The sequence below is a fragment of the Rana temporaria genome, chromosome 9 (genome assembly GCF_905171775.1).
Source record: "Rana temporaria chromosome 9, aRanTem1.1, whole genome shotgun sequence".
Lineage (NCBI taxonomy): Eukaryota > Metazoa > Chordata > Amphibia > Anura > Ranidae > Rana > Rana temporaria.
The window spans coordinates 21575997-21599974 of record NC_053497.1 but is presented as its reverse complement, the minus strand read 5'-3'; the positions used below and the strand labels follow the sequence as shown (position 1 = coordinate 21599974).

The 23978-nt window shown below is 45.8% G+C and overlaps 1 protein-coding gene across 8 annotated transcripts in view; it reads right to left on the bottom strand.

Annotated features, from left to right (window-relative positions):
* VSIG4 (V-set and immunoglobulin domain containing 4) overlaps window positions 1–23978 on the bottom strand; it is an 81279-nt gene that overhangs the window by 2861 nt on the left and 54440 nt on the right. For 5 of the 8 annotated variants that reach the window (XM_040322917.1, XM_040322919.1, XM_040322920.1 and 2 more), the window contains 6 exons: window positions 23050–23118; window positions 20594–20665; window positions 20246–20311; window positions 8363–8494; window positions 6217–6321; window positions 2732–2753 (listed from right to left, as the gene is read on the bottom strand). In XM_040322917.1, coding sequence (XP_040178851.1) covers window positions 2732–2753; window positions 6217–6321; window positions 8363–8494; window positions 20246–20311; window positions 20594–20665; window positions 23050–23118 — 466 coding nt within the window. The remainder of the gene's footprint in view (window positions 1–2731; window positions 2754–6216; window positions 6322–8362; window positions 8495–20245; window positions 20312–20593; window positions 20666–23049; window positions 23119–23978) is intronic. The other 3 variants (XM_040322918.1, XM_040322924.1, XM_040322925.1) reach the window with 3 other exon arrangements.

The window sequence follows — 23978 nt, the reverse complement described above, 5'->3', positions numbered from 1 at the left end:
ATTCATAAATATATGTTAAATGTACTTCTGAATGCATTTAGCAATATATTTTTGCAACCTTAAATATATTGCAACGTGCATTTTGGAATGCATTGTGAATATATTCAGAAATATATTGCTAAATGCATTCAGAAGTACATTTCACATATATGTCTGAATACATTCACAATGCATTCCAAAATGCACTTTGCAATAAATTTATGGCTGCAAAAATATATTTCTAAATGCATTCAGAAGTACATTTATTATGTATTTATGTATATATTTGCATTTCAAAATATATTTCAAATTTTATTCAATATTATTTTCACAAATATATTTTTGAAATATATTGAATATGGCCAAAATTGTAGTATTTCAAATATACGTCAATATATTTGGGAAAAATATAGATCAAGAATGTTTTTTTAAAATATATTTTAAATATAAATGTAAATATACTTCTGAATGCAAAATTTAAAAAAAATACATTCCTATTACATTCTGAAATGCTGTGCATTTATATATTGTATTTTATATATTGTAGGCCGGAGAAATCTCTCTAAAGTGGAAGAGGTCCCCTCTTGGACAATTGTCAACCCCATTGAAAAATATTTCCTCTTCTCTTGTTCTTGTTTAAAACTTAAAGCCTAAATCCAGATTTCATTTCACTTTAAATAGTTAATTTGGGCCCATCAATGTAGCCCAAACACACAATTTCCTTTACTAACACATGCACCCTGTGTCATTCATAATACAAGGCTTTCTCTGAAAGGTTTGGCAGTGCTCAGCCCAATTCGAGTTTTTTCCAGAGCAGGATGTCACGGTCCCCTACCATTGTCAAAACACAGCGTTGTACCAGTGGTGTACCCCAATGTTCAGTGCTGGGACCCTTACCTTTTTTAATCTTTATAAATGATATTGGGTCTATTAGTATATTGGGATTAAAAGTACAATTTCTGTGTTTGCAGATGACACCAAGCTATGCAGTGGAATAACGTCCTTACAGGATGTCTCCAATTTACAAGCCGACCTCAATGCTCTGTCTAATTGGACAATTAAGTGGCAAATGAGGTTTAATGATAAATGTAAAATTCTGAAATTGGGGGCTAAGAATATGCATGTTTCATACATACTAGGGGGAGTACATCTGGGGGGATCCGTAGTGGAGAAGGATCTGGGGGTTTTGGTAGATCATAAGCTCAATAATGGAATGCAATGCCAAGCTGCGGTTTCCAAAGCGAGCAAAGTCCTTTCTTGTATAAGAGAGGTATGGACTCCAGAGAGAGAGAAATCATTTAGCCCCCCTGTACAAATCATTAGTAAGACCTCATCTGGAATATGCAGTTCAGTTTTGGGCCCCAGTTCTCAAAAAGGATATCAGGGAACTGGAGAAAGTGCAGAGAAGGGCAACCAAACTGATAAGAGGCATGGAGGAGCTCAGCTATGAGGAAAGATTAGAGGAACTGAATTTATTCACTCTTGAAAAGAGGAGATTAAGGGGGGGATGAACATGTACAAATATATAAGGGGTCCATATAGTGAACTTGGTGTGGCATTATTCACTTTAAGGTCTTCATAGAGGACAAGGGGGCACTCTTTACAGCTCGAGGAAAAGAGATTTAGGCTGGGTTCACACTATTGCCGGATACGGCTCACAGCAGGGATCTGGTGCGTCCCTGTTCACCATTTCAGGTCCGATTTCAGCCTGAATTTTTGGGCTGAATTTGAACCTGGAATTGACCAATATACGCACAGGACCCAGATGCAAATTTGCACCGGAGCCTCAGCGGACATATGTGAACTGGCTCCATAGAGAGCCAGTCACAATCTCCTACCATGCGAACTGGATGTGTGGGGAATTTCAATTCCAATTTGTGTAGGTGTGATCCCAGCCTTAATCTCAAAATACAGAAAGGCTTCTTCACAGTAAGAGCTCTGAAATGTGGAATAGACCCCCTCCGGAGATGGCTCCCACTCCCTTTTTGGCCTGCGCTTAAATCGAGCCAGGCTCAAGCACACTTATGTTGTAACCTCCTCCAGCAAGACCACAGTGATCCCTACTTCTGTCCTTCATGCGTATTTAGTGATTAAAGAGAACTCTGTGCTTGAGCAACGTGGTGATGTAAATCGGCCAGGTAGGAGACAGGGCATTTTGCCTCATCTTGTAGTAGGAATACTCTAAAAAATCCAGCCCACGCAGTCCTACAGCACCTGGTGTTTTGGGCGGTCCTCTACTCACTCCCTCTCCTCTCCCCGGCGCTGGCATTGCAAGTGTGGGAACCGGTTGTGATAGCTTGCGGCTTCACAGCCGGGTGCGCTCTGCACCTCCTCAATGGCCGGGCAATCTTCTGGGACCTGTGACGTGTCCCAGAAGATTGCAGAGAGAGGAGAACTTCAACTCGGGCTGCCTAGGCGGCCCAAGCAGAAGTGGAAGCGGGTATCTGTCAAAACTAGGTACCTGCCCCCCCAAAAAATGGCATGACAGATGTGGCATAGAAGGGGGTAAGGAGTGCTTAAAGCGGAACTTCTACTTGTGTGAGGAACTCTGCTTTATGTGTAAAAAAAAGTTCAAAAAAATAAATAAATTAAAGTGCAATGAATTTAAGCCCAGTGCATACACAAAAAACACCAGGAATTACCATAATTTTCTATCCCTACCCCAAATTCTGGCAAATTCTGCTCATCAAAAAAAAGTGTCTGACACACCAGTTTCTTTTAAGAGTACAAAAATACATTTTCTTGAACTTACGTGGGTAGGTTGTAGTTATGACCTGAAGAAAAAAAAAAGGAAAGGAAATTGTTATTACAAATTGTAGACTGTGTTACAGTGTATATTTCTTAGTGTCTTGTTCTCTTGAATATGAATGATTTGATGCGGGTAACAACAGCGGCTCTTCTAAAGCCTTGTTCACAAAGGGGGGACTACAGTGCATGTTGGGGGTCAGCAAGCCATTGATCGTGACTGACCGCGAGGAGCTGACCCGCGCCTCCCCCCAACATCCGCCGCTCTCATGTTCACCACAGAGAAGAGAGCGGGAGGCAGCATAGTGCTGGATGGAGGGCGGGGGCGGGAGCTGCCTCAGTGATTGGCTAAACTATGAAATGTTAACTCTGGCAGCTCCCGCTCCGCCCTTTCATCCAGCACTATGCCGTCTCTTGATCCCCACTCTGCTGTACACATGCTGGCAGGGCTGTGTGTATGTGGGGGGGGGGGGGATGATGTGAAGGGGACAGAGGAGACACTGTTGAAGGGGGACGGAGGACACTATAGTGGGTGAGGGGCGAGAGTGGCAGAGGACACTACAGTAAGGGTGGGGGGTGATGTGAATGGGGGCAGAGGACACTACTTTGGGTGAGGGGGGTACAGGACACAGCGATGGAGGGGCTGAGGAAACTACAGTGGGGGAGGGGGGATGAGGGGGGTAGAAGGGCAGAGAACACTACAGTGGGTGGGGGTGAGGGGGAGAGTGGCAGAAGACACTACAGTAAGGGTGGGGGGTGATGTGAACAGGGGGCAGAGGACACTACTTTGGGTGATGGGGGTACAGGACACAGCGGGGGAGGGGCTGAGAAAACTACAGTGGTGGAGGGGGGGAAAAGAAGGGCAGAGAACACTACAGTGGGTGGGTGACGTAAAGGGGGCAGAGGACACTACAGTGGGGGGGGGGGCAGAGGGGCAGACATTACTACTGTGGGAAGGTGATGTGAAGGGAAGCAGAGGACATTACAGTGGGGGGAGGGTGAGAGGGGCAGAGGACACTACAGTGGGTGGAGGGTGAGAGGGGCAGAGGACACTACAGTGGGGGGAGGGTGAGAGGGGCAGTGAACGGGGTGATGTGAAGGTGGCAGAGGACACAGGACACTACTATAGGGGGAGGGGGCAGAGGACACTATAGAGGGGGAGGGGGGAGAGGGGCAGAGGACACTACAGAGGGGGGGCAGAAGGGGGCAATGGGGGAAGAGGGGACAGGGCAAAAAGTGGTAAAAATGGTGCCCACCAAGGCGGGAAGGACAAAAACTTAAATCATCGAAAGCCCCCCATGAGGGGCGTCACCCCACACGTCCGTACAATCCCCCCATAGGAGGACATGACGCTACCACTACTTCTCATAAATTATTTTTATGTCATTTTTTGGAGGTATATCAGCAACATTTTTGGAGGGTTAACCCTCATTGCTGTATAGTTATACTTATTTAGGAGTGATATCGTTTTTCTTTGATGCCCACCCTGCGATCCCCATTGTTGGATTGGATGCATCTACTTTTCTGCTCCTCTCACCTGAATATACAGGATTTTAATTAGCTGTTTTGTAATCCTTATGATTTGGTGAGTTTTTATACAGCTGCACATTACAATAGGAAAGTTTCACCATAGTTCATTGAATAGGCGTGTTAATATGCCCTGTATGTTTTGCATTGTTTAATTAAAAATCTACTTATATTCAATTGTATATTATGATATGTTTTATATGCTTTGTATTAAACTGTTATTTCTGCATTGTTATCTTATATTTCTTTTTTTTTTTTTTTTTTTTAGCAAATACATGCCTAACAGCTCCTGAAGAAGCAATTAGCGAAACACGTCGAGTCAATAGGCAATTATAAAGCTTCATTTAGTTCCCTACGTCCTATATTGTTCTTTATCATGTTGTGACAATTTTGTCTATTTGTTTACAAGAGTTAGCATTTGTTTACTCTGTTTAACATTAGTAAAATAATGTTTATGTCATCAATGTTGTTCTAGCCCCTTCTCCAGTACTTTCTATATATTGTTATCCTTCATAAAGCAACGGCCTTCACAATGTGTCTTGTACTACATAAACAGGAACAGGCAAACAATAAGCAAATAGTACACTCCGAAGATACATTATGAAGGAAAAGTCACATCTAAAGAAACGCAGTTTGACACCTGAATTCCACATCCGTGATGTTTACCAGCATGTGCAGAAAACCATAAATCCTATTCATAAATGGGGTCTGTTATGCCCACAATGTAAAGGTCGTTACTGGGACACACATCACTACTTTTTCTTATTTAACCACTCCCCGCCCGGTCAATATACAATTGACGTCCGGGAAGTGGTTGTGAAATCCTGACTGGACGTCTATTGACGTCCTGCAGGATTTCATGCCGGCGCGCGCCCGCGGGGGCTCGCAGCGCGGCGATCGGCGATGCGGGGTGTCAGTCTGACACCCTGCATCTCCGATCTCAGTAAAGAGCCTCTGGCGGAGGCTCTTTACCACGTGATCAGCCGTGTCCAATCACGGCTGATCACGATGTAAACAGGAAGAGCCGTTGATGGCTCTTCCTCACTCGCGTCTGACAGACGCGAGGTAGAGGAGAGCCGATCGGCGGCTCTCCTGACAGGGGAGGTTTGCCCTGATAATTTAACAGTGCAGCCCCCCCTCGGATGCCCACACTGGACCACCAGGGAAGCCCCCACTGGACCACCAGGGAAGGGGGGCAGTAAAAAATAAAAATACATGAGAAAGATGCCAATCAGTGCCCACAAATGGGCACTGACTGGCAACATGGGCACAAGTGATGCCCAGCAATGCCATCAGTGCCACCCCTCAGTGTCCATCAGTGCCACCCCTCAGTGTCCATCAGTGCCACCTCTCAGTGCCCATCCATGCCCAGTGCCCACCTATCAGTGCCCATCTGTGCCACCCATCAGTACCCATCAGTGCCACCCATGAGTGCCCATCAGTGCCGCCTATGAGTGCCCATCAGTGCCGCCTATGAGTGCCCATCAGTGCCGCCTATGAGTGTCCATCAGTGCCGCATACCAGTGCCGCCTATCAGTGTCCATCAGTGCCGCCTATCAGTGCCCATTAGTGCCGCCTCACCGGTGCCAATCAGTGCCGCCTCACCGGTGCCCATAAACGAACAAGAAAACTTACTTATTCACAAAAAAATAACAGAAAAAAATAAAAACTTTTTTTGTTAATTTTCAGTCTTTTTTTAGTTGTTGCGCAAAAAATAAAAATCGCAGAGGTGATCAAATACCACCAAAAGAAAGCTCTATTTGTGGGAAAAAAATGATAAAAAAATTGTTTGGGTACAGTGTAGCATGACCGCGCAATTGTCATTCAAAGTGCGACAGCGCTGAAAGCTGAAAATTGGCTTGGGCAGGAAGGTGCGTAAGTGCCCGGTATGGAAGTGGTTAAACACTGTTACTGCCTCTTTTGTTTTTCATGCATGACATCTACAGCATTTTTACAGCAACTTACTCTTCGTTTTCTTTCTTCTGGCAATCAGAACAATCGTGACGATTAAAACCGATACTATGCAGAGTAAACCAATAATAAGAGTGTAGAAAAATATTCCGGAGCCTGCTGAGAGAAAACAATAAAAGAGATACGTTGATTTTCAATTATTAATACTCTGCCCTAATGTGAAGGCGGATTGGCAGTCAGCTTTAAGGGCAGGGGGGGCAAACTCTATTTCATCATGGGCCGCATCAGCATTATGGTTGTACCTGGAAGACTATATACATTTATTCAGGGCATTTTTTTCTCAAGGAGTAGATACAGGAACTCAATCATGCTCTGCTCCCCACTAAACCGCATCAAATGATGGGTGTGGCCAAATTGTACTAACAGTGGGAGGATCCTAAAAGGGCCATAAATACCAGGAATACATTATGTGTGGAGCTCAGGGATCCGGTATGTACAGAGTGCAGAGTTCAGGAGTGCGCTGTGTTCAGAATGCAGAGTTCAGGGGTGCCCTGTGTGCAGAGTTCAGGGGTGTGCTGTGTACAGAGAGCAGAGGAGTGCTGTGTACGGAGTGCAGAGTTCAGGAGTGCGCTGTGTTCAGAATGCAGAGTTCAGGGGTGCCCTGTGTGCAGAGTTCAGGTGTGCGCTGTGTACAGAGTGCAGAATTCAGGGTGCACTGTGTACAGAGTTCAGGGGTGATCTGTGTACAGAGTGCAGAGTTCAGGGGTTCGCTGTGTACCGAGAGTAGAGTTCAGGGGTGCTCTATGTACTGAGTGCAGATTTTAGGCGTGCACTACTTACCAAGTTCAAGAGTGCATCACATACCGCGTGCAAAGTTTACTGGTGTGCTACATACCAAGTGAAGTTTTAGGGGTGCTCTATGCACAGAATACAGAGTTAAGGGGTGCTCTATGCACAGAGTGCAGAGTTCAGGAGTGCGCTATGTACAGAGTCTAGAGTTTAGGGGCGTGCTGTGTACATAGTGCAGATTTTAGGGGTGTGCTGTGTACAGAGTGCGGCGTTCAGGGGTGCTCTGTGTACAGAGTGCAGAGTTCAGGGGCGTGCTGTGTACAGAGAGCAGAGGCGTGCTGTGTACAGCGTTCAGGGGCATGCTGTGTACAGAGTGAAGAGTTCAGGGGCGTGCTGTGTACAGAGTGAAGAGTTCAGGGGCGTGCTGTGTACAGCGTGCAGAGTTCAGGGGCGTGCTGTGTACAGAGTGAAGAGTTCAGGGGCGTGCTGTGTACAGAGTGAAGAGTTCAGGCGCGTGCTGTGTACAGCGTGCAGAGTTCAGGGGCGTGCTGTGTACAGAGTGAAGAGTTCAGGGGCGTGCTGTGTACAGCGTGCAGAGTTCAGGGGCGTGCTGTGTACAGAGTGAAGAGTTCAGGGGTGTGCTGTGTACAGCTTGCAGAGTTCAGGGGCGTGCTGTGTACAGAGTGAAGAGTTCAGGGGTGTGCTGTGTACAGCTTGCAGAGTTCAGGGGCGAGCTGTGTATAGCGTTACGCTGCCCGCAAGTGGTACTCCCATTGATTTCCTATGCACCTATGCAAATGAGGGAGATACGCCGATTCACGAACGTACTTGCGCCCGGCGCATAATATTCGTGCTTTGGGTAAGTCGTACGTCCGGCGTAAAGTTATTCCCCATATAGGAGGCGCAAGTCATGCAAAGGTATGGACCAGGGAACACAACCGTCGTATTTTACGTCGTTTACGTAGTACGTGAATAGGGCTAGGCGTAGGTTGCGTTCACGTCGTAGGCAGCGATTCGACGTATCTTAGGCAGTTGTTTTTCGACGTGATTCTGAGCATGCGCACTGGGATACCTCCACGGGACGGCGCATGAGCTGTACATTATTCGTAAAGTTATATGACGCTCAGTCCTTCATTTACATGGGGTCACGCCTCATTAGCATGGCTCACGCCCACTTCCACCTACGCCGGCTTAGGCTGAGGAAACCCAGCGTAGATTTGAGAGCGACTGGGGGCGAGTGCTTTGTGAATACTGTGCTTGCCTCTGTGCGCTGCGTCGGCGTAGCGTATATTCGATACGCTACGCCGGCATAAATATGCGCCGATGTATGTGAATCCGGGCCACGCTGTCTTTGCAACACAAGTATCCTAATAAAAATCCATGACACTGATAATGTATTTCTTCAACTTACTTTTAATGGCTTCAGCTGGTGGGTTATTGTGCATGACGGGAGTGGTGAATGAGAATGCGGGAAATGAGCTGGAATGGAACTTCCTGGGTTGTTTTGTCCTGGCAATGGCTGAGTCATCTTCATTGGAAGCTCCTATTGTGTAAAGAAAAAAACATATGTAACATGTACAATACAAAAAGCAGGAAGTAATAAAACTACAAACAGTTATTAACAACAAAAAAAAAAAAGATGAAAAAAAATCTAAATTAAAATATTCACAGACACTAAGAAAAAGATTGAGCTAAATATATATATATATATACACACACACACACACACACAGTATCTCACAAAAGTAAGCACACCCCTCACATTTTTGTAATCATTTTATTCTACCTTTTCATGTGACAACACTGAAGAAATGACACTTTGATACAATGTAAAGTAGTGAGTGTACAGCTTGTATAACAGTGTCAATTTGCTGTCCCCTCAAAATAACTCAACACACAGCCATTAATGTTCTAAACCGCTGGCAAAAAAAGTGAGTACACCCCTAAGTGAAAATGTATAAATTGGGCCCAAAGTGTGAATATTTTGTGTGGCCGCCATTATTTTCCAGCACTGCCTTGACCCTCTTGGGCATGGAGGTCACTAGAGCTTCACAGGTTGTCACTGGAGTCCTCTTCCACTCCTCCATGATGACATCACGGAGCTGGTGGATGTTGGAGACCTTGCGCTCCTTCACCTTCCGTTTGAGGAGCCCCACAGAGGCTCAATAGGGTTTAGGTCTGGAGACGTGCTTGGCCAGTCACCTTTACCCTCAGCTTCTTTAGCAAGGCAGTGTTCGTCTTGGAGGTGTGTTTGGGGTCGCTATCATGTTGGAATACTGCCCTGCGGCCCAGTCTCTGAAGGGAGGGGATCATGCTCTGCTTCAGTATGTCACAGTACATGTTGGCATTCATGGTTTCCTCAATGATCTGTAGCGCCCCAGTACCGGCAGCACTCATGCAGCCCCAGACCATGACACTCCCACCACCATGGTTGACTGTAGACAACACACACTTGTCTTTGTACTCCTCACCTGGTTCCTCCCACACACGCCTGACACTATCTGAACCAATAAAGTTTATCTTGGTCTCATGAGACCACAGGACATGGTTCCAGTAATCCATGTCCTCAGTCTGCTTGTCTTCAGCAAACTGTTTGTGGGCTTTCTTGTGCATCATCTTTAGAAGAGGCTTCCTTCTGGGAGGACAGCGATTTGATGCAGTGTGCGGTGTATGGTCTGAGCACTGACAGGCTGACCCCCCTACCCCTTCAACCTCTGCAGCAATGCTGGCAGCACTCATACATCTATTTCCCCAAAACAACCTCTGGATATGACGCTGAGCATGTGCACTCAACTTCTTTGGTGGACCATGGAGAGGCCTGTTCTGAGTGGATCCTGTCCTGTTAAACCGCTGTATGGTCTTGGCCACCATGCTACAGCTCAGTTTCAGGTTCTTGGCAATTTTATAGCCTAGGCCATCTTTATGTAGAGCAACAATTCTTTTTTTCAGATCCTCAGAGAGTTCTTTGCCATGAGGTGCCATGTTGAACTTCCAGCGACCAGTATGAGAGAGTGAGAGCGATAACACCAAATTTAACACACCTGCTCCCCATTTACACCTGAGATCTTGTAAAACTAACACGTCACATGACATCGGGGAGGGAAATTGCTAATTGGGCCCAATTTGGACATTTTCACTTAGGGGTGTACTCACTTTTGTTGCCAGTGATTTAGACATTAATAGCTGTGTGTTGATTTATTTTGAGGGGACAGCAAATTTACTCTGTTATACAAGCTGTACACTGACTACACAACATTGTAGCAAAGTGTTATTTCTTCATGAAAAGATATAATAAAATATTTACAAAAATATGAGGGGTGTACTCTCTTTTGTGAGATACTGTAGCATAAGTCTTGAGAGACGCCTTTCAGGACGTACTGCACTGCTAATATATTTTGAAACCACTAGAGGGCACTAGTATACTAAAATATATTTCTCTCTCTCTCTCTCTCTCTCTCTATATATTCTGCATTTAAAATTTTAAACACCAGTATATATGTAAAGTAGTGTTAAAAAAAGCACTTGTGGGGTTTAACTAATCTTTTTTTTTTATAATTCTCCTTTAAGGGGGCTTAGCAGGAGATATGTCCTATGCCTACATACTTTTGCTAATATGTGTCCCTCGTTCCCATCCAAAAAAGTTGGGAGGTATGTACATAGTTCATCCTTCCCCAAGTAAGCGACGCACACGCACCCAGCCATCTACATGATGTAAAAGAAAATAGATTCATCAGACCAGGACACCTTATTCCCCTGCTCTGTGGTCCAGTTCTCATGCTTATGTGCCCATTGTAGGCTCTTTTGGTTGTGGACACAGCACCCTGACTGGTCTTCAGCCCCATACACAACAAACTGCAAAGCACTGTTCAGACACCTTTCTATCAGTGGCGTTGCGTCCATAGTGGGCGCAGGAGCGCCGCTCCCTCTCTCCTGCACCCGTCAATCTCCAAAAGATAGATTCATGCATTGCATGAATCTTTCCATTGTCGCCGCTGCCGCCCCCTATTCAGGTGCCTGGCCCCAGCGCTGGCCATCTGAATTACAGTGGTGGGGGTGTTTTGGAAGTGCCTGACTAGAGCCATCAGCTTCCTGATTAGAGCCTGTGGACTCTAATCGGCTTCCAAATTGTTAAACAGTGTGCGCACTGCTGTGCGTTCCCTGTTTAAACAGTGATGTGTTAGGGAATCGCTTCCCTAACACTGACCCACCTCTCAGCCAGGTTCTGGTTACCGGTCACCTGATTGGCTGAAGCGACATGCGCTGTGATTGGACGCCGATTAGGTGCCCAATCATAGCATCTCTGACATAAGGAGGACGGGAGAAGACATCGAGGACTCTGAGGGAGTGTGGAGGATGGCGCTGACCCGAGAAAGGTACCATATTTATCGGCGTATATCGCGCACTTTTTTCCCCTTAAAATAAGGGGAAAATCGTGGGTGCGCGATATACGCCGATAGCCACTTCCCGCGCTTAGTTTGAAATCCTGCGCCGACATATACCGAGTGCAGTACACTCGGGTACATTCGGCTTGGCTCGGCTTCGCTCATGCTCACGCATAAACGTCACAGAGCGTGAGCGTGAGCGCGAGCGAAGCCGAGCCTTGACAAATGTACCCGAGTGTACTGCACTCGGTATATGTCGGCCGAGGCGTTCGAACTGAGCGCGGGAAGCGGGGACTCGACTTGAGGCGCGCGCTGGAGAAGCCGGGAGGACACCACAGAGGCCGCAGACGGACGCCGGACCGGACAATGGACACTGGGAAGACACCAAAACTGTAAGTAATAAAATCAGATAACATTTCTTTTTACAGGAATTTCGGGGGCAATTTTAGGGGTGCGCAGTATACGCAGGAGCGCGCTATACCGCGATAAATACGGTAAGTGCCGGCGGAGGGTCAAACTGGCTGCATTTGATGGGGCAAACTGGCGGCATTTGATGGGGCAAACTGGCGGCAATTGATGGGCACAGTGGCTGCGTTTGATGGCACAGTGGCTGCGTTTGATGGCACAGTGGCGGCAATTGATGGGCACAGTGGCTGCAATTGATGTTATTTTTTTTTCAGTTTGTTTGCGCCCCCCCAAAAATTTTGAGCACCAGCCGCCACTGCTTTCTATCAGAACCAGTATTAGTCTCTTTAGTAATTTAAGCTCCAGTAGCTCTTCTATTGGACCAACCTTCTCTTCACATAAATGCATCAATAACCCTTGGCCACCCATGGCTCTGTCCTTTTTTTGCCAGTTTTTCTTACTTGGACCACTTTTGGTGGGTTATGACCACTGCAGACCAGGAACATCTCACAAAAGCTGTCCTGTCCTACATACACTGACCTGTCCTGTCCTACATACACTTAGGGGAGGGCTGGCAGCCTTAGGCCTGGGGGGCAAGTCCAGTCAAGTAGCCCATAGAGTGTGGAAAAGTAATGGATCGAGGAAAACAGTCTAAGATTTTTCATGATCACAAGAGTCCGCACAGAGGCCCCCTTTACATCAGAGTCCGCACAGAGGGCCCCCTTACCTCAGAGTCCGCACAGAGGGCCCCCTTACCTCAGAGTCCACACAGAGGCCCCCCTTACATCAGAGTCCGCACAGAGGCTCCCCTTACCTCAGAGTCCACACAGAGGCCCCCCTTACATCAGAGTCCGCACAGAGGGCCCCCTTACCTCAGAGTCCCCACAGAGGCTCCCCTTACCTCAGAGTCCGCACAGAGGGCCCCCTTACCTCAGAGTCCGCACAGAGGGCCCCCTTACCTCAGAGTCCGCACAGAGGGCCCCCTTACCTCAGAGTCCGCACAGAGGGCCCCCTCACCTCAGAGTCCGCACAGAGGGCCCCCTTACCTCAGAGTCCGCACAGAGGGCCCCCTTACCTCAGAGTCCACACAGAGGGCCCCCTTACCTCAGAGTCCGCACAGAGGACCCCCTTACCTCAGAGTCCGCACAGAGGGCCCCCTTACCTCAGAGTCCGCACAGAGGGCCCCCTTACCTCAGGTGGCTGTGCATAGTGTCACCAGCCCGGGGGGAGATTTCCACCCTGCCCCCCTGCCAGCCCTCCCCTGCATACACTGACCTGTCCTGTCCTACATACACTGACCTGTCCTGTCCTACATACACTGACCTGTCCTGTCCTACATACACTGACCTGTCCTGTCCTACATACACTGACCTGTCCTGTCCTACATACACTGACCTGTCCTGTCCTACATACACTGACCTGTCCTGTCCTACATACACTGACCTGTCCTGTCCTACATACACCAACCTGACCTGTCCTACATACACCGACCAGTGACCTGACCAACTAACACTGACCTGACCTACATACATACACAATCACTGACCTACCTCAGCCGTGGTGTGCAGAGCCATAGTGCAGCCGGGGAGGCTTAGGAGCCGAGGAGGAGAGCAGAGCCGCCGAGCCGGGAGCGGGGATGCGGTCCCGGATTGGACCAGTGGGATGTCATAAGCGAAGCAGGCTCCAGAAGGCGGGACCCGCCGTGTCACTCGGCGGCACCCGTGGCCCACCTGGCCATAATTGCAGACTACTTGGAACCTCATCCGGAAGTATAAGGGGACCCCAGTGACTGGCTGGGTTCCCAGTTCTATTGAAAGGATCCCAGGCTGGGTGCCGTTCGATTGGGGAGTCGGTTTGAGGAGGGCTCAGAGGCAGGTCGTCCAACAGAGCCTGAACAAACCAATTGGGGATCCAGGGACCAGAGTACTGACAGGTATATTTGCGGTCATCTGGTGACCGATGCAGAAATCTACTGGAAGGATTCGCTCCATCTATCTATCTAGCTAAGTTATTGTAATTGGCCTGTGGCAGAGGCCCGAGCCAGGTCTGTGAGAGAGGCCCGTTCCTCCCAGAAATCCTAAGTGACATCTCAGCTGCCAGGCCTGTAAAAAGGGGTCTGTCCGGGGGCACTTTACCCACTCAGTTGGAGTGGCGACGAGTTACAAATTGGTACTACATAGAGCAGTACTGACTGCTCTATTTAATATCCAGGCCTGATACTGCAAGGTTCTTCCTCTCTCTCTATTCATCAACTTTGCCCTTCCCAATTGATGTTGATGTTGGCCTGGAAAATAAAGCATTGGAAAAAAACTTTTTTTCACTGTCTGGACCTTCGCTCACTGTTTGTTTCTACAATTACACCCCTAGACAACGCCAGGGTAACTTAAAAGGCCGATCCCCAAATTCAACCAGCGGCTCCTTCGGGGGTAGCGCTACATATATATATATATATATATATATATATATATATATATATATATATATATTTATATAAATATTCATAAACAATTTATATTTCCAGCCAGTAGGCCAAGATCAAGGCTTAGAGTGAATTATCACCACTCTTCACCCGCTCTGCAAGGCTTAAAACAAAATTTCAAAAGCCCATAGTAATCACCAGTGTTTACCCTTTAATCAAAATCATTTGCTGGCTACTTAGAGGAACTTCACTCCCTCCCCCCTTCCCAAATCCCACCATTCCCCCCTACCCCCTTACCGCTTCATCCGGGTTGTAGGCAAAAAACATACTCACCTCTCCGTTCCATTGTAGCACCCCCAGTCCTGCGCTATCATATTCATGTCATGTGGGAGCAAATTTCTGTTTCTTACGGGTTGTGCAGGGGCCCTGTGATGACCCGCATGTGTTCTGACGCTTCATCGGGGGGGGCAGCTGCAAAATCCACAAAGAAATATCCGGCATCCCCTGATAACTCAGCATTGCTCATGTTCCAGAGAGTATACCCTGTGGCCTCCTGGGATCCATGGCGCAAGTATGCCAGGAGGTTGACGCATTGTAAAGATATTTCTCGCCTAGGAGAGAAACCAGGAAAAAAAGAGAGGGGGTCCCCAAAAAAGTAATTCTCTCCCTAAAAAAAAAAAAACTAATTCTGTGAGTATGGGTAGAAGGTGAACGGTGGAAAGTTGAGGAGAGGGTGAAGATCCACTTTAAATACTTACCTTCTAGCCACTAAAAATACACATTTGGCTGCAACTAAAAGTGCAGTAATTTAAGGAAATACTCAGTCAGCTTTGGACATCTGGATCCTGACAAGTTTTGGATATCATTTGGTGACCAGTAAAGCCTTGCACTTGATTCTGCAATGCGTTAGTTCTGAGGTTTTCCTGAGCCATACTAAGACATTGGGTTCTTGGTTTTAAACCACTGTACCGAAACGTATTGGGGTCTAGTGGAAGGAAACATATTTTCCACTAGAATTCCCATTTTTGCCTCTCCCCATCCCCAGACCAGTTTTGTCCTGTACACACGACCGGTTTTCCTGTCGGAATAAACTCTGACGGTTTTTCGGACGGAATTCCGCTCAAGCTGTCTTGCATACACACGGTCACACCAAATTTCGACCGTCAAAAATGCAATGATGTACAACACTACAACGAGCTAAGAAAAATTAAGTTCAATGCTTTCAAGCATGCGTGGTTTTTAGTCCGTTGGAAATGGAATCCAGACAAACGGAAATTCTGATAGAAATTTTTTTCATCAGAAAAATTGAAAACATGTTCTCTATCTAATTCCGTCAGAGTTTCCGATGGAAAAAGTCCGATGGGGCATACACACGGAATATCCAATGAAAAGCTTCCGTCTGACTTTTTCTGTCGGAAATTCCGCTTGTGTGTACAAGGCATTAATTGTCTCTGCCTCGGGAAAGCCACACACTGCTTCCACCACCATGCTTCACATTGAGCATATTGGGTTAAAGCCCCCTTCACACAGGGCAGACACTATTAGGATCAGCAGGGGATTGGTTCGCTGATCCCATGCTTATCAGAGCAGAGTGGGCAGATGAGTCATCCATCTCCACTCAGTTTATATAGAGCGGACATGGACAGAGCCCACTCTGCCCTATGGGCGGCCAGGAGTAAATAGACTCTCCATTATCCATTTACACCCGACTGACTGCTCTCCAATCCACCTAGCCTAGATGGAGGAGGATGGATACCCTTCTGTTTATTTTTGACAAACTTGATTTGACCAGAGGTAGGGAGGTGTAAACAGACACAAGTCCGTTTACACCCACTGGTCCATAGGGGTGAATGGACCATCCAATTTGTGTAAAGAGGCCTAAGGAGTAGTGGTGCCCTTCAAATTGCAGAGATAATAGTCTGAGAACATTTGATTTTCCCCCAATCGCACAACGGACTTTGCATGCAGTTAGAGCCGACAATCATAGAAATTAATCTATTATAGGAAATTTGGGTAACTTTGTCCAGCCTGCACAAATGTGTGTGACATTCGTTTAAAATTTTTATTTATATATAGACTCCTTAAGGTTGGAGCGCTCTATTCGTTTTTTTAATTTGAAATTTAAAAACGTATCAAAATATAGCAGCTTTACCAACACATGATGGTCGTGCACATGCTTGAGGCATTCCTACAGCAATTTTTCTTACAAATAGACCCCCGAGTGTGACACTTTTAAGCTGAACACATTTAAGAACAACTTTTACGGGGAGATGTAAGCTCTGCAACATAAAAAGGCCTAAAAAAATATACAAAAAAATACACTATATAAGAATGAAAAACTATTTGTGATATAATAATCATAGGTTGATATCAGCCTTATTTATCCTCTGCACAGAAGATATCAGATTCAAAGGGAGTCGATCAGGTCTCTCCTGCTTTTCAAAGTGCAAATGTGAACAGGTGTACAGGAAGGCAGAGCAAAGGGATTGATTGTGCAAAGTACTGCTGACCAGGATATATAGTATAGTATTGCACCACTGTTCAGGCATCATCCAGAGTCACCGTCCACTTCCTGCACTGGGATGCTGGTTTAGAAATGACACACTTATGTAAATCCTGGTCGCCATTCAGTTCTCGGCTGTGTTCGCAAATATCTAACATAGAGCATCCTCTGTTGCAACCTCTCATTCTATGATGTTGCAGTCTGATCGTTGGAGGGAGAGGAAACTGAGGAAATGCTTCCTCCTGTCTGCAGCAGATGAATAGCAATGTCACTGCCTAAAGCTCAAGTCAAGAATAGTTTTAAATGATATAAGGTAGAAGGTGGAGCATTGTCATGTCAGGAATGTGTTAATGCAGACCTGTAAATTAGCTAAACAGCTAACTTTAATGCCTTTAGCATCACATGATGGACATTATGGAGCCTTTTGCTACTTAAGGAGATGGAAAAACCAGCTCCCTAGGTAGACGGGACTTTCTTGAGCTTAGTTCTAGGTAAACCAACTTTCTAGGTAAACAGACATTCTTCCTAGGTAGATGGACATTCTGGAGCCTAGTTCTACGTAGGGAGTTGGCAAAACCAGCTCCCTAGGTAGACATACATTCTGGAGTTTATATCTAGGTAAATGGGCATTCTTCCTAGGTGGATGGACATTCTAGAGCTTAGTTCTAGGTAGATGGCTATTCTTCTTGGGTAGATAGACATTCTGGAGCTTAGTTCTACCTAGGGAGTTGGCAAAACCAGCTCGCTAGGTAGACACATATTCTGATGCTTAAATCTAGGTACACCAACTTAAAGCGGATTCCACCCAAAAGTGGAACTTCTGCTTAATTGCTTCCCCCCCCCCCCCCCCCACAGTGTCACGTTTAGCGCCTTTCAGGGGAGAGGGGGGAAACTTCCCGACTTTCGGGAGACCAGGCCGTGGCCGGGTCTCCAGGAAGTTTGGCCCCCTACTCCTTCCGCCGCTACCGGGCCAATCAGAAAGTGCAGCACACTTCGGGCATGTGCAGTAGGGAACCAGCCATGAAGCCGAAAGGCTTCACTACAGAGTTCCCTTACCTGGAATGTCGTTGGCTTCACTCGACCGTCGATCAGAAGATCGGCTAGGGTGCCGAATTTGCGGACTCCCTGGACAGATAAGTGTCCATATAGTAAAAGTCAACAGCTACATGATTTTGTAGTTGTTGACTTTGAATTTTTTTCCCCAAGGCAGAGCTTTAATAGGTAGTTGGACATTCTCAAGCTTTTTTCTAGGTACACCAGCTCCCTAGATAGATGGACATTATGGAGTTTAGTTCTAGGTAGACTTACTCCCTAGGTAGATGGGCATTTTCCCTAGGTAGATGGACATTCTGGAGCTTATTTCTACCTAGGGAGTTGGCAAAACCATCTCCATATGTAGACAACAATCTGGAGTTTATATCTAGGTAAACCAACTCTCTAGTTAGATGGACATACTTCCTATGTAGATGGACATTCTGGAGCTTAGTTTCAGGTAGTCGGGCATTCTTCCTAGGATATTCTGGAGCTTATATCTAGGTATACCAACTCCCTAGGTAGACAGACATTCTTTCTAAGTAGATGGACATTCTTCCTACGTAGATGGACATTCTAGAGCTTAGTTACAGATAGACGGGATATTCTTCTTCCTAGGACATTCTGGAGCTTAAATCTAGCTATACCAACTTCCTAGGTAGATGGGCATTCTGGAGCTTAGTTCTAGGAAGTCCTACTCCCTAGGTAGATGGACATTCTTTCTAGGTAGACAGACATTCTGGAGCCTAGTTCTACAAAGGGAATTGACAAAACCAACTCCCTAGGTAGACATACATTCTGGAAATTATATCTAGGGAGATGGACATTCTTCCTTGGTAGATGGAGATTTTAGAGCTTAGTTCTAGGTTGATGGACATTCTTTCTAGGTAGATGGACATTTTAGAGCTTAGTTCTAAGTTGATGGACATTCTTCCTTGGTAGATGGACATTTTAGAGCTTAGTTCTAGGTTGATGGACATTCTTTCTAGGTAGATTGACATTTTAGAGCTTAGTTCTAAGTTGATGGACATTCTTCCTTGGTAGATGGACATTTTAGAGCTTAGTTCTAGGTTGATGGACATTCTTTATAGGTAGATGGACATTTTAGAGCTTAGTTCTAAGTTGATGGACATTCTTCCTTGGTAGATGGACATTTTAGAGCTTAGTTCTAAGTTGATGGACATTCTTTCTAGGTAGATGGTCATTTTAGAGCTTAGTTCTAAGTTGATGGACATTTATTCTAGGTAGATAGACATTCTAGAGCTTATTTTTAGGTAGACTAGTTCACTAGGTACACAGACATTCTTCCTAAAAAGAGAGGAGACAAATGGTCACTTGAATGTCACAAAGAGAGGAGGCAACAAGACTGATCAGCAGGAGGCATAAACTGCAGTGGTGGGTCACTGGTCTTCAGTCCTAGAAGAGGAGGTGCTATGGAGACTAAGGTGATGATGGATGGTGCTTCATAAGAGTTTATTTTTATGTGGGGATGGGGATGAATGTTGAAAAATTTCCCAGTGAAATGAAATGTAGCAGTGAAATGAACACCAAAGCAAGCAGGGAAAGCCAACTGACCATCTTATAGAGAAATGCATCTAAGTGCATACACACTAAATGCACAGCAACTACTTGGTGCTAACATACTCTTGCTGATGGCATGGCACACAGAGGTAACTCTGGCGTGAATTATAACACAAAGGCAGAGTGTATACTTATCTATGAAGATGCTAAGCGCAGCTAAACAGTGCCATTAACAGATAGAAAGAGAGGAGATGCCATTTATAAATACTTACTCCCTTTCCATTAAACTATCAACTTAGTAGCACAAATGCTTAATATGGTCATGTGAAATGCCAGACCGACTCTTCTGTCTTCTGGAATAAAGAGCGGGAGGGCTATATCCTGGATGCCCACATCGCTGCCTAGTGACACGGACACTTCCAATTGGATCATTCAGTGGAATCCTCATAGGGTTCTGAAGACTAGAGCAGTGGTGAGATAATATTATGATGAGAGGAAGCATCAAGACTGGTCCAGCAGGAGGCATGGGCTGCAGTGATGGGTCTCCAGTCTTTAGTCCTCGAAAAGGTGCTATAAAGGATCAGGTGATGATGGACTTATGGTGCTTCAGAAGGGTTTTTGATTTTTGATTTGGGACTGGAATGGGGAGTGATGTTGAGAAATTTCCCAGAGATGAGCTTTAATACATCCAGTATCACATGACAGACAAGGAAAAAGCAAGGAAGACAATCCAACTTGGTAGAACTGAGTTACAAAATGCAGCACTAAGCTGAACACCAGAGCAAGCAGGAAGAGCCAACATAACGCAGTATACAGTAAATGCTCCTAGGTGAACACATACTGTGCGCGCAGCAACTGTTTGGATCTAATACAAAGTACTCCCTGTTGATGGCATGGCATGCATTGAAGACTCTGGCCTTACAGCACAATTCAGGAAGGTCGGCGGCACATGCACATGTCTATGAAGATGCCAAGCGCAAGTGTACAGCATCAACGGCTACAAAGACAGTGACACCATTTATTAATATTTACTTGTATTAAGGTCCCGCCATGCAGTTGTTTCAGTTTCCATATTGGGTGTTTCAGTAACAATTTGTTCTATGGTACCAAAGCAGAGGATAACAATATTATAAGGAGTCATTTATTGTGTATTAACAAAAAAATCTAAAATTTCAGAGCACTTTTTATTTTAGATGCTCTTGCAGTTATCATCCCTTAAATTATTTTTAACTCTACATTTTATTTCTCGTTTGTGGGAAACCGCTCTACAGGCTCCCCCAGATTGGCGGAGCCTTGCTTTTGATGATAGGGAAGGAAAAAAAGTGATAACAAAAAGGGCTGACAATTTTACAAAAACAAATTCATACAAATGGATTATACCTGTCACAGTTTGTGAGTTCTTTGTAGGAGTTATTTTCTTATTATGGTCATCAATGTTAGAAATTTGGTTCACTGTGATAACAAAACATTTCCTATTAGTATTAATAATGGTAGTTCAACTTATAGGACATTAAAATAATATGGCACAAATGGCTACAGATATAACAAAATATAGCTGAAATGCATATGATACCATGGGGGACTGGTAGTATATGGCAATTTTGCTCAGCTGGCAATCCCTTTTCAGTGGAGATCCACAGACCACTCCACTCCATGGTCCACTCAGTTAAAAGTCAAAGGATCTCACAATATATTAACATTTATGCGTCAGTTTAGTTCACAAGTATCAGTTAGTACTGGTGTCCATTGATGATTGCAAGGCCAAAGCACCATGGCCAATGGCTTGACAAGTGGAGAAGTCTCCTAAATGTGTTGCCTAGTTACCACACTCATGCCTAGGAGGAGGGGAAGCTGTGGACTTAGCATCCCCATCTAAGAAGACACTACCACTATGCACATTGTGTAGGATCCACTAATAGTAGACATTGGCAACAGTTCTTCTAAATCTCCACCAGTAGTGGTGCCCATTGATGTCAGCAAGCCCAGAGCACTGTGACCAGAAGCTTGACAAAGGTTGAAAAGACTCCGAAACATGTTGCTTGGCCAATGCACACGTGTCAAGTCAGAGGTAATCTGTGAACTCAGTGTTCCCCATTGAAGAGGACCCTACCACTGTGCAAATTTTGCAGGATCAACCAACAGTGGACACCAGAAAGAGTTCTTCAAGGCCATCAGCTGGCCCGTAACAGAACTCTTCCCAGTCTCCACCATTTGTGAATCCTGCAAAATGTTGACAGCTGTAGGGCTCCCTTTGATGGGGAAAACTTAGTTCACTGCTTCCCTCCATCTGGACATATGTGCGTTTGCCAGGCAACGCATTTCAACTCTTCTCCACCTTTGTCAAGCCATTGGCTAGGGTGTTCTGGGCTTGCTGAAGGAATAAGGTATAGTAGTCATCCCTGCTGCTGCTCCCAACAATTAAATTAAAGTTCTGACCTGCCCAGGGGATTTATAGAGAAGTGGCCAGATTCAGGTAGGGCAGCGTAACTTTGTGCGGGCGTAGCGTATGGTATTTACGCTACGCCGCCGCAAGTTAGAGAGGCAAGTGCTGTATTCACAAAGCACTTGCGTCCTAAGTTACGGCGGCGTAACGTAAATGTGCCGGCGTAAGCGCGCCTAATTCAAATGAGGAAGAGGTGGGCGTGTTTTAGGGAAATTAAGCATGACCCCACGCAAATGACGTTATCAACGAACGGCGCATGTGCCATCCGTGGACGTATCCCAGTGCGCATGCGTCGGATAGAATGCCTAAGATACGTCGAACACTGCCTACACGTGAACGTAACTTACGCACAGCCCTATTCGCGTATGACTTACGCAAACAACGTAAAAAGATAGGCTTGTTCCGACGTCCATACCTTGCATGGGCTGCGCCACCTAGGGAGCAGCCTTATCTTTACGCCGGCGTATCTCTTACGTAAACGGCGTAACTAATTGCGACGGGTGCATGTATGTTCGTGAATCGGCGTATCTTGCTCATTTGCATATTCGACACGGAAAACAATGGAAGCGCCACCTAGCGGCCAGCGTAAATATGCACCCTAAGATGCGACGGCGTAGGAGACTTACGCCGCTCGTATCTTAGCCTAATTTAAGCGTATCTGGTTTCCAGAATATGCTTAAATTTACGACGGCGTAGATTCAGAGTTTTAACGGCGTATCTACTGATACGCCACCGTAACTCTCTCTGAATCTAGCTAAAGAACTTTAATTAAATTGTTGGGAGCCACGGCACAAAGGATTACGCCACCCGCTCCTGGAACTGAGTAAATGTTTCCCATTCTATCCCAAGCCCCAGATGCTTAAATTATGAGCCCGGGGATCTTTTATCATTGCTGGCAGCCACAGTCCCTGGAAAATCCGTGCATGCACCCAAAGGTATTTAAAAAGTCCCCCTCTGCTACTACTGAACTAATTGGACCCAGATACGGTACAGGAGGGATAGTTCTACCCCCCTATCAGCAGCTCTGCTCACATGCATGCATACACATACTAAGCACAATTTGGACAGGAACCATTTATCCTACTAGCATGTCTTTGGAGTGTGGGAGGAAACCCATGCAAGCACAGGGAGGACACACAACTCCATGCAGATTAGGTAGCGTCCTGACCATGACCCAAAACTGGGGAACCCAGTGCTGCAAAGCACTAGTGCTACCAACTAAGCAACTCTGCTGCCCATAAATAACTACAAATATGTGTGCAATACAAATTATGTTGTCTTTTCAAAATTCAAAGTGACTATAAAGAAAAAGCTTAAATTTTAACAATCCTAGAGCAAAAGTGGTTTGCACCCACTCAGTAAAACACAAGAAGATAAACCTACAGTAATTTACCTGTAGTCAAGTCTGGTTCTTTGCCAACAGAACTAACTTTTACATCAGGAATGACTGTAATAAAGATTCCTGTGATAAGATAACTGTTACATAAATATAGTGCTATCAGAGAAGGACACTTTCAAACTAGGCAGAATTAAACACCACAATATTAAGGGGAAAAAAGCAAAAAATAAAAATTCAAACATATTTCAGATTGGTAATTATAAAAAGTGGAACTGAAGGGTCAAATTTAAAGAAACCCTTCTGCATCACCCGAAAAACAAGAAAAAAAAGCTTTGCAAACCAACTCCCTAAGCTCTCGCACATGCAACAACCTGCACACCAGAGCAAGCAGGGAGAACCAGCAATACACAGTGCAAGGCAAATGCTCCTAGGCAAGCGCATACTGAATGCACAGCAACTGCTTGGAGCTAAAATATTCATGGCACAGCACAGATTGGAGACCCTGGCATGAGTTACAGTGCAATCTAGGAAGAAGATGGAGCATGTACTTGTCTGTAAAGATGCCAAGCACAACTAAACAGCGCCATCAAGTTATTAGTATTTACCCCCCCCCCCCCCCCAAATTAACCGTTATCCCCTCCGCTAGCTTACTGCCCCAATATATACACTTTATTGTCAAAAGTATTGGGATGCCTGCCTTTACACGCACATGGACTTTAATGGCATCCCAGTCTTCGTCCCTATATTGAGTTGGCCCACCCTTTACAGCTATGGCAGCTTTAACTCTTCTGGGAAGGCCGTCCACAAGGTTTAGGAGTGTGTCTATGGGAATGTTTGACCATTCTTCCAGAAGCACATTTGTGAGGTCAGGCACTGATGTTGGCAAGAAGGTCTGGCTCACAGAGGTCAGAACTGCCAGTCATGTTCTGCCACCCCAAACTCGCTCATCCATGTCTTTATGGACCTTGCTTTGTGCACTGGTG